This window comes from Perkinsus marinus (assembly GCF_000006405.1).
Source record: "Perkinsus marinus ATCC 50983 genomic scaffold scf_1104296972464, whole genome shotgun sequence".
Lineage (NCBI taxonomy): Eukaryota > Perkinsozoa > Perkinsida > Perkinsidae > Perkinsus > Perkinsus marinus.
The window spans coordinates 1-994 of record NW_003201736.1 but is presented as its reverse complement, the minus strand read 5'-3'; the positions used below and the strand labels follow the sequence as shown (position 1 = coordinate 994).

The 994-nt window shown below is 53.2% G+C and overlaps 1 protein-coding gene across 1 annotated transcript; it reads right to left on the bottom strand.

Moving 5' to 3' along the window:
• Positions 1-253: 253 nt before the first annotated feature.
• Positions 254-858, bottom strand: Pmar_PMAR020009 (conserved hypothetical protein; the record flags this gene model as incomplete). The annotated part of the gene is made up of 4 exons (XM_002766538.1): positions 254-324; positions 447-559; positions 596-714; positions 758-858. Coding segments are annotated over 4 exons (404 nt in total), but the record flags the coding sequence as incomplete, so codon positions are not given.
• Positions 859-994: the final 136 nt, after the last annotated feature.

The following is a 994-nucleotide window of genomic DNA, read 5'->3' as shown; positions in this document are numbered from 1 at the left end:
TCTATATAGCGTTGGCCCTCCTCACACCACGTGTCGAACATATCCCTCATCATGAACACCCGATTCTCCAACGTCTCAGGAGTCCACCCATAAACTCGCAGACCTGCTAGCACTACTACGAGGGGTGGATGAGCAGACACACCTCGATAGTCAACACCGACCAAGACTTCAGTGGTCCTCCTCTCTGCGCCTTCTGATGATCTCACTGACTTCACATGCAGTACCGTATTGAACCTATTATCACGACTCCTACAAGGCGTCTTTCTTGGCATCCCTCATCACGTATAAGGCCTGGCCATCTCCTTCGCTATCAGCGTTGCTTCCCTACACAGGGGCATCGCCAGCATCAACCGCTCATGAAGAACTCTCGAGTCGACCTCCTTCCATCTTCGCTCCGCCTGGACTCGTGAAGATACTATACCATCATTTTCCCCACTCCTGCACACCTCTGCCTCCTCCAACCCTTTTTGTTTCCTCATCATAGCCTCTCTCTCCCTCTCCGCCTCCTTCCTCTCAGACTTCAACTGCCTCCTCAACCTCTGCAACTCTTCCTCTCTCCCTAATATCACCTACCACTACCACACCACCGCACTACTATCATCCTTCTGCGACTGCATTTCCTGCAGCCTGGCCTCATATTCCTCCTCCCTTGCCTTAGCCTCAGCATCAGCCTTCGCCCTCGCCTCTTCAGCCTCCCGTATCGACATCTCGTATCTACCCCAAACCACATCACCACCACACACCCTAACCGACCTACTCTTCCTTTCGTTTCCTCTCCGTCGTGTCGGCCTCAGCCACACTTCTCCTCCTCATGTACCCACTGCTTACATCACCTTGCTTGGCCGCCAACTCCTCCATGCAATCCTCATAGCTCACCTACTCCGTACTTCTACTTCCTTCCTCTCCCCCTACCACCACCACCTCGCCATGCTCTATCAACTCCTGCCCACTCCCCTCCCTAGGGTCCACATATACGAAGTTGTAGTTATTCTGA